Source organism: Oncorhynchus masou, chromosome 13 (assembly GCF_036934945.1).
Source record: "Oncorhynchus masou masou isolate Uvic2021 chromosome 13, UVic_Omas_1.1, whole genome shotgun sequence".
NCBI lineage: Eukaryota > Metazoa > Chordata > Actinopteri > Salmoniformes > Salmonidae > Oncorhynchus > Oncorhynchus masou.
In genome coordinates, this window is record NC_088224.1 from 35,256,526 (window position 1) to 35,270,725 (window position 14,200).

General features: G+C 42.2%; 1 protein-coding gene across 1 annotated transcript in view; it reads left to right on the forward strand.

Moving 5' to 3' along the window:
• LOC135552152 (atrial natriuretic peptide receptor 1-like) overlaps window positions 1-8,735 on the forward strand; it is a 115,828-nt gene extending 107,093 nt beyond the window's left edge. The window contains exons 16-22 of the mRNA XM_064983595.1: window positions 1,996-2,164; window positions 3,486-3,632; window positions 3,897-4,020; window positions 4,336-4,404; window positions 4,644-4,818; window positions 4,970-5,068; window positions 5,181-8,735. Coding sequence (XP_064839667.1) covers window positions 1,996-2,164; window positions 3,486-3,632; window positions 3,897-4,020; window positions 4,336-4,404; window positions 4,644-4,818; window positions 4,970-5,068; window positions 5,181-5,335 — 938 coding nt within the window. The 3' untranslated portion in view covers window positions 5,336-8,735. The remainder of the gene's footprint in view (window positions 1-1,995; window positions 2,165-3,485; window positions 3,633-3,896; window positions 4,021-4,335; window positions 4,405-4,643; window positions 4,819-4,969; window positions 5,069-5,180) is intronic.
• Window positions 8,736-14,200: the final 5,465 nt, after the last annotated feature.

Sequence of the window (14,200 nt, forward strand, 5' to 3'; positions counted from 1 at the left end):
TATTCAAGTCAATTAGGATGCCTCTGCGTTTGAAGTGACGCCTCGTTCGGAACAGAAAAGAAGGAGAGAGGGAAGGAGATTGAGAGTTGTAATAGGTTAATGGCGGACAGGAGACTTGACGACAGAGAAGAGACTTAAAAGGAGTGTTTTTGTTGTTGATACAGTTATGTCTCTGAAACTGTTGACCTTGAGAAAGAGGCTGGTTTTACTGCAGCCTTGGGACTATTCTAACGTGTCTCGTTCTTGTTACTGGGAAGGAGAAGAGGCTTGTCTGTCCAAGGTAGCTTTTCTAAATGAAGTTCACTTGAGCTCTACCTCTCTCTCTCTCTCTCTGAAATTGAAATGTCCCTTAGTACAGTTGTGGCCAAAAGTTTTGAGAATGACACAAATATTAATTTTCACAAAGTCTGCTGCCTCGGTTTGTATGCATATTTGCATATACTCCAGAATGTTATGAAGAGTGATCAGATGAATTGCAATTATTTGCAAAGTCCCTCTTTGCCATGCAAATGAACTGAATCCCCCAAAAACATTTCCACTGCATTTCAGCCTTGCCACAAAAGGACCAGCTGACATCATGTCAGTGAGTCTCTCGTTAAGTGTGAGTGTTGACGAGGACCAGGCGATCACTCTGTCATGCTGATTGAGTTCGAATAACAGACTGGAAGCTTCAAAAGGAGGGTGGTGCTTGGAATCATTGTTCTTTCTCTGTCAACAATGGTTACCTGCAAGGAAACACGTGCTGTCTTCATTGCTTTGCACAAAAAAGGGCTTCACAGGCAAGGATATTGCTGCCAGTAAGATTGCACCTAAATCAACCATTTATCGGATCATCAAGAACTTCAAGGAGAGCGGTTCAATTGTTGTGAAGAAGGCTTCAGGGCGCCCAAGGAAGTCCAGCAAGTGCCAGGACCATCTCCTAAAATTGATTCAGCAGCGGGATCGGGGCACCACCAGTACAGAGCTTGCTCAGGAATGGAAGCAGGCAGGTGTGAGTGCATCTGCACGCACAGTAAGGTGAAGACTTTTGGAGGATGGCCTTGTGTCAAGAAGGGCAGCAAAGAAGCCACTTCTCTCCAGGAAAAACATCAGGGACAGACTGATATTCTGCAAAAGGTACAGGGATTGGACTGCCAAGGACGGGGGTAAAGTCATTTTCTTCTGATGAATCCCCTTTCCGATTGTTTGGGGCATCCGGAAAAAAGCTTGTCCGGAGAAGACAAGGTGAGCGCTACCATCAATCCTGTGTCATGACAACAGTAAAGCATCCTGAGACCATTCATGTGTGGGGTTGCTTCTCAGCCAAGGGAGTGGGCAAACTCACAATTGTGCCTAAGAACACAGCCATGAATAAAGAATGGTACAAACACATCCTCCGAGAGCAACTTCTCCCAACCATCCAGGAACAGTTTGGTGATGAACAATGCCTTTTCCAGCATGATGGAGCACCTTGCCATAAGGCAAAAGTGATAACTAAGTGGCTCGGGGAACAAAACATCGATATGTTGGGTCCATGGCCAGGAAACTCCCCAGACTGTAATCCCATTGAGAGCTTATGGTCAATCCTCAAGAGGCGGGTGGACAAACAAAAACCCACAAATTCTGACAAACTCCAAGCATTGATTATGCAAGAATGGGCTGCCATCAGTCAGGATGTGGCCCAGAAGTTAACTGACAGCATGCCAGGGCAGATTGCAGAGGTCTTGAAAAAGAAGGGTCAACACTGCAAATATTGACTCTTTGCATTAACATCACGTAATTGTCAATAAAAGCTATTGACACTTATGAAATGCTTGTAATTATACTTCAGTATTCCATAGTAACATCTGACAAAAACATCTAAAGACACTGAAGCAGCAAACTTTGTGGAAATTAATATTTGTGTCATTCTCAAAACTTTTGGCCACGACTGTACAATAGTACAATATGGTTTTATGGATTCTCACATATTCTCTCACCCCTGTCTCTTCCTCCCACCCTCTTTCTCTCCACCAGAAATCGTAGAGCGCGTGGCGCTGGGCCAGTGGCCCTACCTGCGGCCCTCCCTCTGCCCCCAGAGTCACAGTGAAGAGGTGGGCAAGCTCATGCAGCGCTGCTGGAGCGAGGACGTGAACGAGAGGCCCGAGTTCCACCACATCAAGCTGCTGCTGCGCAAACACAACAGGTACACCATGTCTGTACGCACTGCTGATACTCCCCATCCCGGATCCGGGATCGTGAATAAAGCCTCAGGCTCATTAGCATAACGCAACGTTAACGATTTCTGAAAATCGCAAATAAAATGAAAATAATGCGCCTGCTCTCAAGCTTAGCCTTTTCTTAACAACACTGTCATCTCAGATTTTCAGAATATGCTTTTGAACCATAGCAAATCAATCATTTGTGTAAGAGTATTGCAAGCTAGCTTAGCATTTTGCGTAGCATTTAGCACGCAACATTTTCACAAAAACCAGATAACCAAATAAATAAAATCATTTACCTTTGAAGAGCTTTGGATGTTTTCAATGAGGAGACTCTCAGTTACATAGCAAATGTTCAGTTTTTCCTGAAAGAATCTTTGTGTAGGAGAAATCGCTCCGTTTTGTACATCACATTTGGCTACCGAAACAAACCGAAAATTCAGTCACCAAAACGTCAAACTTTTTCCGAATTAACTCCATAATATCGACCGAAACATGGCAAACGTTGTTTAGAATCAATCCTCAAGGTGTTTTTTCACATATCTCTTCATTGATATGCAGTTCGTGGAAGCCTGCTTTCCCCTCAGAATCGCATGGAAAAATACCAGCAGCTGAAAATGACGCACCAATTTCGACGGAGGACACCGGGCGGACACCTGGAAAATGTAGTCTCTTATGGTCAATCTTCCAATGATATGCCTACAAATACGTCACAATGCTGCAGACACCTTGGGGAAACGACAGAAAGGGCAGGCTCATTCCTCTCGCATTCACAGCCATATAAGGAGACAATGGAAAACGGAGCCTCAAAAATCCTGCTGATTTCCTGGTTGCCGTTTCATCTTGGTTTTGCCTGTAGCTCCCGTTCTAGGGCACCCACAGACAATATCTTTGCAGTTCTGGAAAATTCAGAGTGTTTTCTTTCCAAAGCTATCAATTATATGCATAGTCGAGCATATTTTTGTGACAAAATATCTTGTTTAAAACGGGAACGTTTTTCATCCAAAAATGAAATTGCGCCCCCAGAGTTTCAAGAGGTTAAAACCTCCATCAACACCATGCACGTTATATGATGCCTGATCTACAGACATGCACTGATACCCATCCCCTCGAGTTAGAGATCTGCATGCGTTCACAATAACTCTCCACGCGCAAACATGTGTGTGATTCATTTTACCCAACAACTTGTTGTACTCACAACAGGTTTGCACTGCTCTGACAACTACCTTCAAAAACCTCCCGTAGCATCTTTTACCCGTTCATTTCTCCTCTCCTCCATCCCTCTCGCCATCCTTCCCTCCCCAGAGGTTATGGGTCTAATATCCTGGACAACCTGCTGTCTCGGATGGAGCAGTACGCCAATAACCTGGAAGAACTGGTGGAGGAAAGGACACAGGCTTACCATGAAGAGAAACGCAAGGCCGAGGCACTGCTCTACCAGATACTTCCACAGTGAGTGTATTAAGAGGACCACAGTGGAAATAAGTTGTTTCGCTTTTTTGTTATCCTAAATGATTTTTAAGACAGTGTACTAGGTTGTGTAATTTTTTGAATAATTAGGTCCAAAAATGACACACACAAACACACCCTCACACAGAAATGCTCATCAAAGGCTGTACTCTGCAGAGGACTAGTACATACAAACATAATTTGGTGATTTGACTGAATCACACACACACCCAACTCACTCTGGTTAACACTGTCTGTGCGATGTAGCTCTGTAGCGGAGCAGCTGAAGAGAGGGGAGACGGTGCAGGCTGAGGCCTTTGACTCGGTCACCATCTACTTCAGTGACATCGTGGGCTTCACCGCCATCTCAGCAGAGAGCACGCCCATGCAGGTCAGTCCAGAATGAACGTAGTCAACAGACGCTTGACAATACAGTCTAGTGCTGATATGCAATGGCTTTAGGCTGCCATGAATGAGAAGTGGAGTATGCCGTTTTTCTGAGCAAATTAAAATAATACGTTTGAGTTGAGATCGATGAACTGCACTTAATTTAAGCATACTTGTGTTCAATGTGTACTTTTCAGACATTAACTGTATTACAATTGCCTCATATCTGAAGGCAAATGAATTGACTGTTATTCTGATTATTCTACTTAAAGGACACATATTTTATGCAGTGGCTGATAATCCTCACGTTTCCCTGTAGGTGGTGACCCTATTGAATGACCTCTACACGTGTTTCGATGCCATCATCGACAACTTCGATGTTTATAAGGTGAAGTCAGAGTCTGAACCTTGTTATTCACACAGGGTGTGCACACATTTAATGCAACTGATCCAGCTACTCAAGTGCTTGAAGACTAGTTGAATCAGGTGTGTTGGAGCTAGAAGGACACAAAGACCTGGACATGCTGTGAGCCTCCTGTACTACGGTTACTCGCCACTGAGTCAAGGACATATTTATTAAGAAGCCTGGTGACAGTGTGACCGTCTCTCACTCTGTGGCGCCCTCAGGTGGAGACGATAGGCGATGCATACATGGTGGTGTCTGGGCTGCCCGTGAGGAACGGCAATCTGCACGGCCGAGAGATCGCCCGCATGTCGCTAGCCCTGCTGGAGGCCGTACACTCCTTCAGGATCCGCCACCGACCTGCCCAGCAGCTCTTTCTGCGCAGTGGCATCCACAGTGGTGAGCGGCGGGAAGGGGGGGGGGTTGTATGGTTCAGATTGTATTTGTTTTCTGACAAATGCACTTCCTTGAGCTTGTCTGACACTGTGGAATCATTAGGGTCTGTGGAATATTGGAATAGGTTGTGTGTGTGTGTGTGTGTTCTCTCCAGGCCCAGTGTGTGCTGGTGTTGTAGGACTGAAGATGCCTCGGTTCTGTCTGTTTGGAGACACAGTCAACACAGCCTCTCGCATGGAGTCCAATGGGGAGGGTGAGAGTGACCCATCTCTTTTATCTACATTCTCATGACCTATCAGGGTACACATACACTAGTCCTTCTCTGGCTTCAATGACCACATTTCTGTCATGTTCTCATCCCTCAGCCCTGAAGATCCACGTGTCGGAGGCCACGCGCACGGTGCTGGACGACTTCAACTGTTTCCAGCTGGAGCTGAGAGGAGACGTGGAGATGAAGGGCAAAGGGAGGATGAAGACCTACTGGCTACTGGGGGAGAGCACCAGCAACATGGCTTACTAGAGAGAGAGAGAGAGGGAGAGAGAGAGAGAGAGAGAGAGAGAGAGAGATGGGGAGAGCGGGAGAAAGAGAGAGACAGGGAGAGCGAGAGAAAGAGAGAGAGACACACACAGGAGAGAGAGAGATGCATACTGTTTAGACCGTATTAGAGAGACGTGGTAGAAAAGAGATGTAAGGGAAGGGAGGGCTGAGGTAAAAGGAACAGACATGCATACAGATGCACATGGGAATGGAGTGAAATGGAAATAAGCAACAACAAAAAACTGTACCACTGACAACTTCCTCCTTAATGATAGTCTCATCTACAGAGTCTCACTGCTCTTCATGAGGATACTTTGGTTCCTATAGGTGGACAAGCCCTGTCTAGATTGACTTACCATGGTGGATCATCCATGGACAGCTGTAGACTTGTAGACTTTCCAACCAAAGGAACGATATCACTGCTACACCGCCATGTGCCGATTGGCGAGGCACCACCTCTGATTGACACAGACGATGGGCATTTGCGAACGACTCCACCCTGTGTTCCAGAGTTGTAACTGTCAATATTTGTGAACAAACATTTTGGACATTCTTGTTTGGACCTGTTGTTTGTGGTGACGAGAGTTGTCCAATGTGTTATTTTGTGGTTATTTGACTTTGTGACTGACTTTCTAACATTTGTGTAGAGGCCTTAGTGTTATATGAAGCATTCCCTGGTGTTTTTCTATTTATTTCACAAGTGGTTTGTGTTCTATATTACTATATCAGTTTGTTCTATATCAGTCAAACATGAATCAACTGAAGTCCAGAGGGGTACACTACGAATGTAGCTAGATGTATTCAGTCTTCTGATATTAGCTAGCTTCAGTCAGCTTCACGTTCCAGCTCAGGCGTCACGCATGTTATGAAGGCAGATCAGGCAGATGTTGATCGTTCACCCGCCGCTTACTTGAGCCTGCTCGATCCGGGCTTGTAACTGCACGTACATGTCACACATTGCTAGTCGAAAGCCAAACTGAGACGTCAGTCAGCTTCACGTTCCAGCTCAGGCGTCACGCATGTTATGAAGGCAGATCAGGCAGATGTTGATCGTTCACCCGCCGCTTACTTGAGCCTGCTCGAGCCGGGCTTGTAACTGCACGTACATGTCACACATTGCTAGTCGAAAGCCAAACTGAGACGATACTGAAACATTAGTCCATGGGCGTGTCAGTGACACATTTTCATTTTTGCCAAAATCTAAATGAAAGGAAAAACTAACCTGCAAATTCAGCAGGCTTATGGTGTGAAATGGGCTATTACAAGTGCCGTCTGTCTTGCGCATATCGTTTATTTGGTGTGCTTAGCAATGCACGATGACTCCCCACTCATATCGGTAAAATCATTGTATGAATTCCTACGACAGTTTTACTGCCCGTGAAGTTTCAAATGCATCCCGTTGTTACAAAATGTGTTGTGTGTAATGTATTTGAATGTTACTATTTATAACACACAGGATTGACTCAACCACTTCATTCGGGATAAATTGAGTAAACACTGAGTTAGCCATCCCGGGAGCAGATTAGTTCTGAAGGATTCGTTGCCACAGAAATGTACCTGGCTAAAAGGTGAGCCACATTTGTGTCACCGTTTGAACTCAGAGTTGACCAAAGTTTCCTCGCTAACTCCTCAAACCAGATTCGTAGAATAGGGCTCAGTAATCCATAATAATACGAGACAACAAAGTGTGTCCCACAACCTATTAGGCTATGTGCTTTAGGGGGAAGTCGTGGAGGTAATCACCACCATGCAAGTATAGGCGATCTAATTGACATTGGTGAAATGTCTCAAATTGACACTTATGGCTGTTAAGGACATTAGGATTGTAAATAAATCCGTGTGCATTCAACTGGGCTGTTCAAAAAGAGGATTTACAGCTAAAACGAATCTTTTTGGTCATTAAAAAAAAACAATTAGCTTTAATCTTCTCAAGATACACTGCGATGACAATGAAGAATTGAGAATTAGAGTTGGCCACGAATGTCAACTTTTGGGTAAATTACGTATTATTATCTAGTCACAGGTAATGCTGTCTGCATGGTTATAACCAGCTAGTCCTCTCACACGAAGTTCTTATATTACAGACTCATTTTGAAGTTCAGATTTTCTAATTGTCCTTTTTCCTTCTTTTTTCTTACAAGATTATGTTATACTCTAGGGTACAAAAGAATGAGTGAGTCTAGCTCTTCACTTCTGTTACTGATAAGAAAGGTCAGATTTATTTCAGATTGAGAGTCCTTCTAAATGGCATACATAGCATAGTGAAAAATGATATATTGGATATATGCCCATAAACTCTCAAAGTTGACTCTCTGAGGATACTGGTTTGGCTTGTGATTTGCAAACATGTTACAACAAACGACTCTTTTGCCTTTTGTTCGTTGGTGTTTTTGGGTGGCTCTGCTCGTTGTCTATCTGAAAGGAACAGCTGCACCACCGCGCTACTTGGCTCAGAAGTGGAGCATCACTGATAGGCAGCAGGCACTCATATACCAACCAGCGCTATGGACCATGTGAATGTGCTCTCACTTGAATGGCCCTAAACCTTAAACTTATCATCAGTGAGAATATCCCCTTTCCAATTTAAGTCTAAATGATTTGATCATTTCATTTTCCATGAGTGAATGTATCACCTAAGTCAAAGCCAATACTCGTGAAATAATCAGGATTGGTAATGTGGATTTGTAAATGATAACAGCTCTGTGCGATGTCAGGGAGACACGTCATTGATCAGTAGTAACTCACCCAATGTCAGGCTTGATCTGACAGGTAACCCAGCGGGCAAAACTGGTTTCAGTATAATCTATTTTATGGCGTCGTAGTCAGGTTGTATACTGGTGGTGTGAAAGTTTATGCAGAAGTTAATTATTTTTAGCAAACAGAAAATCAAGTCTTTGTCTGGTTGTAATCTGACCAGATAACAACCAAAATATGACGTCTTTCCCATTATGTCTTCTTGTTGTGAAAAATATGTCTTTACCTGGTTGTAACAAGCAATTGGTTGAGACCAGTTGCTTGTAATGTGGTTGTATGATTTCTTGTCAACCAGAAAACCAGTTTACAACCAGAAAATGAAATCATTAAGATGATTCCAAGGCAGGTCCATCTGCATACGGTATGTGTCCACTATGAATGTGGTCACATGGCTTCTTTAAATGCGTTTCTGATGCAGTAAAATGTATTGTATTGTGTTGTTTTGGTTGCTTTGTCTGTATTTTCGAAGAGTGGGTTGGTCTTTGAATTACTGTATGTTACAATGTACTGTTGTGTTTTAAAATATGACATTGGCGTTGTTTTGGGGGGAGAAAGAAATGTTCAGTTACATTGCCTGTCTTGTTTCGGGTCAGTTGAATGTCTTTATAAAATCAGTTGATAACCCACATTTTCTTCTGAGTCAATAGCAATGTGTTATTGTGCTTGATGTCATTTTGGCTGAAACGTGATATACTTTCCATGTTTAGTTATTTATTAGACCTTACAATCTAAGTGGGACTGTCCATGCATACAATTGCATTTTGTATCACAGTATGGCACAACAACCCACATATTCGTAGTCTAATCTACAGGTTACATATTTCTAACTATATATAAACTTGAAATAATAGGGATATAAGTACAAGGTCAAACAGTAAGTACAAACAACACAGTAAAAAAAAACAGCTTCAAAGACTTAACACTTTGACTACTTTTATTTGTACTGTGTAGCACTTTGAAAAAAGTTATTTGTCACAGAGTGCTTAAAGAAGATGCTGAAGAGGCAGATTCTTCACACAGCGTTAAGGAAGAAATCTGCAGTGGTGGAAAAAGTACCCAATTGTCATACTGGAGTAAAAGTAAAGATACCTTAATAGAAAAGGACTCAAGTAAAAGTGAGTCACCCACTAAAATACTACTTGAGTAGATGTATTTGGTTTTAAATATACTTAAGTATTAAAGTAAAAGTATACATAATTTAAAATTGCTTGTGTTAAGCAAACTTGACGACACTATTTAATTTTTTACGGAGAGCCAGCACTCAGACATAATTTACAAAGAAAGTATTTGTGTTTCGTAAGTCTGTCAGATCAGAGGCAGTAGGGAGGTTCTCTTGATAAGTGCGTGAATTGGACCATTTTCCTGTGCTGCTTAGCATTCAAAATGTAACAAGTACTTTTGGGTGTCTACGAAAACGGATGGAGTAAAAAGTGAATTATTTTCTTTAGGAAAAAGTAAAAGTTGTCAAAAATATAAATAGTAAAGCACAGATACCCCAAAAAACGACTTAAGTAGTACTTTAAAGTATTTTTACTATAGTACTTTACACCACTGGAAAGGAAGAGGAACCAAAGGAGGGGTCTATCTTTCTCTGGCAAGTCAGCTGAAGGTTCAGATTTTATATGATCCCGAAGGTTAGTAATTTGTTAATGTCAAGAAATCAGTATTAAACCTCCTGAATCATTGCATGTTAGAATCACCTCTGGCAGTGATTAGAGCTGTGAGTCTTTATGGGTACGTCTCTAAGAGCTTTGCACACCTGGATTGTACAATAGTTGCCCATTATTCTTTTCAAAATTCTTCCAGCTCTGTGGAGTTGGTTGTTGATCATTGCAAGACAGCCATTTTCAAGTCATGCCAAATCAAAACTGTAACTAAGCCAATCATGAACATTCAATGTCGTCTTGGTAAGCAACTCCAGTGTATATTTGGCTTGTGTTTTAGGTAATTGTCCTGCTGAAAGGTGAATTTGTCTCCCAGTGTCTGGTGTAATGCAGACTGAACCAACTTTCCCTTCAAGATTTTGCCCATGCTTAGCTCCATTCCATTTATTTTTATCCTTAAAAAACTCCCTAGTCCTTGCTGATGACAAGCATACACATAACATGATGCAGCCACCACCATGCTTGAAAATATGAAGAGTGGTACTCAGTGATGTGTTGTGTTGGATTTGCTCCAAACATTACGCTTTTTTATTCAGGACAAAAAGTACATTTCGTTACTACATTTTTTGGGAGAATTCGTTAAAAATAAATGCTACTTTTTTTATTGACTTTTCATGTCTCCTGTGTTATTATTTTTCATTCCCAAATAATCTGTTAAATGGATTGTGTTAAACCAATTATTTGGTTTACAATGAAACCGGGTAAAGGGTGGAGATTGCAAATGTGTTTTCTCTGTTACACCACGTCTTTCTTTGTTCAGGAAATATTCTGCCTTAACTAGGAAAATATGTATACCCACTTTGGATAGCTATGTTAATTTGTTTCCATTCTCCAATAATATTAGTTTCCCCAGCAGCATGGTGTAACAGTTGTTTAAAATGGCCTCTTAAAATATCTGTCTGTTATCTTCTATAGTTAAGCGATATTGTTGAACATATTAAGTTGAACACATTTATCAGTTGAACAGAAGAGTCTTGAAAGGAATCCTTTGGGAGCAACTTATAGCATAGGGGATCCCACAAAGGTGGATAGGTTTTCCATGATATGGGGGAAACCTGGGAGCACTGTTGAACGTTGTTAGGGTGATGAAATCCTACTAACCATCAAATCTATTAAGCTCTCTGGTGCAGGCACTTACACCCTCGGACTACAAAGGACCGGGACAGACACGATGGGTGTGTTTTCGATTAAGGTGCTGCCAAAACCAGAGGTCCCAGACGAACCAGAGCCAGACACACTCCTCTACCACCCCTGGACTGAACCTGCCACCACTGTGTTAAAAATCCCTTTCAGGTAATTAATGTTAGAGACTATTCAGCTATTGATCAATTAGGCACTGAGACTGGTTTTGATGGTAGGGACAATTTGTGGCTGTCTTATATGAGGTATACAGCTAAGACCCTGAAAAGAAAGGACTGCATGAGTTACATGAAACATTGGTCATGCTAGACCTGTTCTGGCTACACACCCATTTGCTATAGGAGAAGGAGAGGGATGGTTGTGTATTCTGAGAGGTTTTTACCAGGTTCAGCCCAATTCAAGTCTCTGTTCCTCTTTGAGTCTTGTGTTTCCTACAGTACCTCCTCATCGGGCCCCTTGGGGTGTTAAGGCATATGGGGGCAATTACAGTTGCATCACGGGTACAGGTAATGGCATTTATTATGGGAGATTGCCTGAAGCTGATTGCAGTAGTAACATAACCATTAATGCCACTTGGCCAGTTGCAGGCCTAAACCAAACTAGTGGTCTGGCTGATGTGTGGTGGATCTGTGGACCCAAAAGAGTGCTGAGACCCATTCTTAGAGGAGACTGGCAAGGTACGTGTGCTCTAACCAGTTTGATAATTCCACTGACCATTGTTGATGTTACTCCTGAACAGCTGTTGGGTTCTGTATCCAGGGGACCTGAAAACATTCCATCCCATGGGAGACATAGATGTAGTGCTCCATGGACAGAGGATGTAGTTGACATACACACTAACCTGTTGGGGGTGCCAGTGGGGGTTCCTCATGAGTTTCAGGCCTTGGGTAGGAACGATGAACTCTGACACTTACTACCTATTATGGGTCCAGCCATAGTGGATGCTAGACAGACTGCATGGATTAATTACATCTACTATAATCAACAGCGTTTTGTGAATTACTCGCGTGATGCACTCACTGGTATGTCTGAACAGCTTGAGGCCACATCTAGGGTTGCCAGACAGAATAGACTTGCTTTGGATATGCTTCTTGCCAGTCAGGGGGGTGTCTGCAAGATGTTAGGTGAACAATGTTGCACGTATATTCCTAATAACACCAGTCCAGATGGTAGTATATCTAAGGCCCTTAGTGGGCTTGATGCACTATCTGCTGAGATGAGGACCATGGCGGGGGTGGAGGAGTCTGGACTGTTCTCTTGGTTGGGAGCCTGGTTTGGTAAGTGCACTGGTATGGTGGTTACTGGATTTCCGACCCTAATTCTTGTATTTTTGTTATTTCTTATGTGTTGTGCTGCTTGCATCATACCGTGTTTTAAGAAGTATGTTACAGATGTGGTGAAGGCTTCAGGCAGGGTGCCTTTGCTTGATGCTCCAGTTGGAGATGCTGATACTGAAGCTTGCTTTCAGGGGAGGATGAGACTGACTGAGGATGACCCATGGTATGCTGTGGGTGAGGTAGTAGAATACATGTTACACCACCACAGTTCCTTGTTATACATTTTTTATGATAGGTTTTCTGTCCAGTATGTTTGTTCTCCCTGTTGTGAAGGTTTAGAGTCCCTGGGTGGCATGGTGCCCACCTGGTGCAGGATAGAAGTAGCTGAGAGGACCAGATGGTTTATAATAATGCTTTGCTCTGTTTTACTCTGTTTTCCATGACCAAAGTTTTATCCTACATCTTACATGTCAATAAACAATAAAGTCTTATCCTGTTTTTTGTCAAAAGGGGGAGACATAAGCATATATCACTTGATTTTTATTTTTTCTTGGTTGATTTTTATTTTCAGTTTTTCTGTAAAGATAAAAATAAAATAATAAAAATAATAATAATTATGTTTTATTAATAATAAACTTTTTGTTATTTTCATGAAATGCTATTAACACATTACTATGTTGGGACCGCTGAAATAAGGATAATGAGTGACACCCTGGCGGGTGTCAAAAGGGGGATTGTTGGATCCTGTGTTTTACATTATAGCCATTAGTATATATATGATTAAATATCATCTGATGTTGGTTGTGTGAGGTGTCTGCATTTGTGCACTGGAGCATCATTATGAGATTAAACAACTGCTTGCTACTTGCCTGTTTGTGTGTGACAAGAACTGAGTAACATGGTGTGACCTGGATGTTGCAAAACTGTAGATAACAGCCCAGCAGATGCTTTGTCCTTGTGTTTGTATGTAACAATGTTGAGCACATGGTGTCTTGCTGTATCTTACAAAGTTGTGATAGGGAGGGGTGGTCATCACGAGGTTTAACTGAGATGGAAAAATACTGAACAACACAATAGCAGGAACTGAGCAACTGTTCTAACTAGGCTGCGATACCAGAACAGTAAGGATCTATACATCGAGGAGGGAGAACTCCAAGAAGCGCCAAGAGGTGGGGACACCTGAGCAACTGCAATAGGCTGGGCAAGTTTAAACCACGCCCAGTCTCTACTGTGATAGGCCAACAGACGTGTTGGAACTATGTCTATCACAGTATAAAGAATACTGTTTTACATACGTCTTGTCAGTTCTCTGTTCTGCCCTGCAGTGTTAAACAAATCAAAATATATTTTATATTTACTTAAAATAGCCACCCTTTGCCTTGATGACAGCTTTGCAAACTCTCAACCAGCTTCATGAGGGAGTCACCTGGAATGCATTTCAATAAACAGGTGTGACTTGTTAAAAGTTCATTTGTGGAATTTCTTCCCTTAATGCGTTTGAGCCAATCAGTTGTGTTGTAACAAGGTAGGGGTGGTATACAGAGGATAGCCCTATTTTGGTAAAAGACCAAGTCCATATTATTGCAAGAACAGCTCAAATAAGCAAAGAGAAGCGACAGTTCATCATTACTTTAAGACATGAATGTCAGTCAATACGGAAAATTTCAAGAACTTTGAAATTTTCTTCAAGTGCAGTCACAAAAACTATCAAGAGCTATGATGAAACTGACTATCATGAGGACCGCCACAGGAAAGAGTTCCTCTGCTGCAGAGAATAAGTGAATTAGAATTACCAGCCTCAGAAATGTCATCCCAAATAAATGATTCATAGAGTTCAAGTAACAGACACATCTCAACATAAACTGTTCAGAGGAAACTGTGTGAATCAGGCTTTCATGGTTGAATTGCTGCAAAGAAACCACTACTAAAGGACACCAATAATAAGAAGAGACTTGCTTGGGCCAAGAAACACGAGCAATGGATATTAGACTGGTGGAAATTTGTCCTTTGGT